The sequence below is a fragment of the Monoraphidium neglectum genome (genome assembly GCF_000611645.1).
Source record: "Monoraphidium neglectum strain SAG 48.87 unplaced genomic scaffold scaffold04298, whole genome shotgun sequence".
NCBI lineage: Eukaryota > Viridiplantae > Chlorophyta > Chlorophyceae > Sphaeropleales > Selenastraceae > Monoraphidium > Monoraphidium neglectum.
Window position 1 is genome coordinate 1 of NW_014009331.1, and position 3673 is coordinate 3673.

The 3673-nt window shown below is 75.6% G+C and overlaps 1 protein-coding gene across 1 annotated transcript; it reads right to left on the bottom strand.

Moving 5' to 3' along the window:
* Positions 1 to 37: 37 nt before the first annotated feature.
* MNEG_14162 (E3 ubiquitin-protein ligase UBR4) lies at positions 38 to 3466 on the bottom strand (the record flags this gene model as incomplete). Its single annotated transcript, XM_014037365.1, has 4 exons — positions 38 to 1640; positions 1899 to 2079; positions 2294 to 2404; positions 2653 to 3466. Coding segments are annotated over 4 exons (2709 nt in total), but the record flags the coding sequence as incomplete, so codon positions are not given.
* Positions 3467 to 3673: the final 207 nt, after the last annotated feature.

The window sequence follows — 3673 nt, forward strand, 5'->3', positions numbered from 1 at the left end:
CTCACCCACCCACCAACCTAACCACCCACCCACCCACCTGGATCATGCCCATGGATGCGAGCATCGCCTCCCGCTTCCTCGCCGCCGCCGCCCTCATCGCGGCCCGCGTCGCGGCCCGCATCTCCGCCACGGCGCCCGCCGCGCCGCACGCGCCGCCGGCCGCGGCGACCGCCTCGAGCAGCCCCTCCGCCAGCGGCGCCAGCTCGCGGCCGCCGTGCACGCCCTCCAGCGCATGCGCGAGCGCCAGCAGGCCGGGCGCGGCCGCGAGCGCGGCGCACACGCCTCCGTGGCCGCGGGAGAGGGCCGTCAGCAGCTGCAGCGCAAACGCGACGCCGGGGCGGGCGGCGGCAGCCTGCCAGGCCGCGCCGCCGGGCTCCACGTGCCGCGGCGGTGCCGCTGCGGTGGCCGAGGCCGCGGCCGGGGCGCAGGCGGGGCTTGCTGCCGCATGCTGCTGCTGGCGCTGCCGCCGCCGCAGCGGCCTCGGCGTGATCGGGCTCGACGCGGCAGGAGAAGAGGCGAAAGGGATCCAATCGTGACCCTCCGCCTCCCCCTCCTCCTCGTCCTCCTCGTCACCATCCTCAGCGCCGCCGCCGCCGCCGCCGCCTCCGCCGTCCTCGTCAATGCGCCGCCCGCGCCGCTCGTACGCGCCCGGCGCGCGGGCGGCCCCCGCGGGCGGCGCCTCGAAGCAGCCCACCAGGTAAGCCGCCAGGCGCCCCGGGACTCCGCGCTCGAGCACAAGCTGCCTGAATCCGCACGCGTCCCCCTCCGCCCCCGCGGCCCCAGCCGCCCCGCCCGCCTCGCCGCCGCCGCCGCCGCTCCCGCGTGCCGCCTCGTCAGCGCCCTGAGTCAGCGCCTCCGTCAGCCGCAGCAGCCCCTGAAGCTGCAGCCGCTGCGCCGCCGCCGCCGCGGCGTCGGCCGCCGCGTCGAGCGCAGACAGGTCGAGGGCCGCCGCAAAGTGGTCCAGCAGCCCCCGCTGCGCGGCGCCGTCGCTGCGCGCGAGCGCGGTCAGCACGCGCGCGAGGACGGCCCCGCAGTCGCCGAGGCCGTGGCGCTCGAGCAGCGTCAGGCCGCGCGCCAGCTGGCAGACGTCGACGGCCACATCCCCCTCGGCCGCCACGGCCGCGGCTGAGGCGGCCGGCGCCGCGGGGGCGCGCGCGTCCGCGGCGTGGCCGAGCGGCGCGTCCGCCGCGCTGGCCTCGTTTGCGAGCGCCTCGAGCAGCCTCAGCAGCTCCAGCAGCTGCAGCTCCGACCACTCGCCGCCAAGCCGCACGGGCGCGGCCGGCGCCAGCGCCGCGGGAGCGCTGGGGCCCGCGTCCCCCGCCTCTGCCTCGAGCAGCGGCTCCGCCGCCGCGCGCACGAGGTGCAGCAGCGCCCGCAGCGCGCCCGCGCCGAGCAGCCCGCGCCGGCAGCCGCGCAGCGCGCAGCAGGCCGCCAGCAGCTTGAGCAGCTGCGGGCGCGCGCGGCGCGCGACGGGCGCGGGGCCGGCCAGCAGGGCGAGCAGCAGCCGCAGGCCGGCGCCGGCGCGGTCGCAGAGGGCGGCGGCGGCCGCGTGCTGCTCCTCTGGGCTGCCCGCGTCGGCGTCGGCGGCGGGCAGCTGCTTCACGACAGGCTCGGTCGCCTCGCCGTCCAGGCCTGACAGCCTTGGGGCGGGGTGGTGTGTGTGTGTGTGTGTGTGTTGTGTGTGTGTGTGTGTGTGTGTGTGTGTGTGTGTGTGTGTGTGTGTGCACAGAAGTGTGGTAGCGTGTGAGTAGTGAACTGGTGTGTGGGTGTGTGGGAGTGTACACGTGTCTGGCTGTGTGCGGTGTATGGTGTGTGTGTGTGTGTGTGTGTGTGTGTGTGTGTGTGTGGGGCCCCTCTACGCCCGGGGCGATCAGGGGCCGCGGCGCCCCCTCACGCACCTGAAAGTGATCGCCATGACGCTGCCCGCGCCCGCGCTGCCGCCGCCGCCGCGCCGGCCGCCCCTGGCCCCGCTGCCCTGCTGCTGCCAGAACCGCTGGTAGACGGCGGCGATGGGCAGCGACAGATCAATCAAACTGCCCGCCACCAGCAACTCCATGCCAAAGTCATCCTCCAGCAGCCCTGCTCGGTGAAGCATCGTTCATGTTGTTAATAGGTCGCAAGGACGAATGCAGGAAGGCTGATTGCACGGCAAGGTGCGCCCCGTGGCTCAGCGTCGCGTCGCGGCGCCGCACGCTGCGCGCGACAAGACACAGGCGAGTGCGGCCGGTGGCCCGGCGGCCGGCCCGCCGTTGATTGTTGTCTCGAGTGCGGTGATGCGTGGCGGGCGGCTCACCCTCCATATCGAGGCGGCGGCAGACGAAATTCTTGACGTGCCGCATGAGGGGCCCGCCCACGTCCGACGCGGCCACGAGGCCGCCGCCGCCGATGCTGCCCGGGATGAAGTCTGCGCGGCAGGGTTGGCGGCGCGGAGGGGTGCGTTGTGTTGTGTTGTGGGGTGGCCGGACATTGTGGGTGGCAGCATATATAATAGTTTCATCAATACAGAGATGCCCCCACGAAGGTCGAAGGTATGAGGGAGATCAAAAGAGCAGCGCAGTTGAGGGGGAGCACCGCGGCAGGCGTGGCAGCCAGCGTCTCCGAGTGTGGACAGACCCTGCGGCGGCCGGGGCCACGCGTGGGCGCGCGTCTCACCCGTCTGGCTGGGCGCCTTGATGAGCTGCAGCATGTACATTGGCTCCCGCCGCTCGGGGCAGACGCACGCGCACAGCCGCGCCAGCAGCGGGCCGCACAGGTGCTGGAGCCAGCGGGCGCGTGCGGCGGCCGCCTCCGCCGGCGCGGCGCATGCTGCGTCAGCGGGCGCCTGCAGCGACTCTAGCAGCTGCACCGCAGCGCGGGCCACCTGCAGCCTCGCCTCCGCCGCCGCGGCTGCGTCAACTGCTGCGCCGCCGCCGCCGCCACCGCCGCTGCCACCGCCGCTGGCCTCGTCCCCGCCATGCGGCCCGTCCTCACCGGGCACCGCGGGCACGGCCCAGCGCTCCTGCAGCAGGCGCTCCAGCTGCCGCGCAGCTGCCTTGGTCACGGACGAGCGGCCGACGGTCAGCGCCTGCAGGGCAGCACTGCACCAAAGCACCTGCCGCAGCAGCGCGCCGTCCCAGCCCTCCCCTCCGGCCCCGTCGCCAATGCCGTCCGCGCCCGACCCTTGCACCGACGCAGGCGGCGGGGGCGACGCGAGCGCGGCCTGCAGCAGCTGCGCCAGCCGCCCAAGGGTGAACCCTTGCTGCGCCGCGTCTGCCAGGCCGGCGCCCTCCTCGGCCTGCTGCAGCAGTAGCCGCTCAGCCAGCAGCCGCAGCTCCGCCGCGGCCGCCGCCGCCGTGCGCCGCCGCAGGGCGCCGCCCCCGGCCTCGCCGGTCGGCAGGTCTGACAAGCAGGATTCGAAGAGGTCGAAGAGCTGCTTGCCCGCCTTGCCGGCGCCGCCCGCGCGCGGTAGCAGCCGCGGCAGCTGCATCAGGAGTTTGTCCTGCGCGGGGTGCAGCAGCCGCAGCGCGGCCGCCGCGGCCGAGCGGACGTCGTCCGAGGGGTGCAGCAGCAGCCGCTCGACGAGCGGCGCTATGTGCTCCGACAGCGGCGGCGGGGGCGGCGGCGGCGGTCCGGGCGCAGGGGCGGGGGAAGGCGTGCGCGGCGGTGGCTGCGGCGGCGCCTTGGCCGCCGCGAG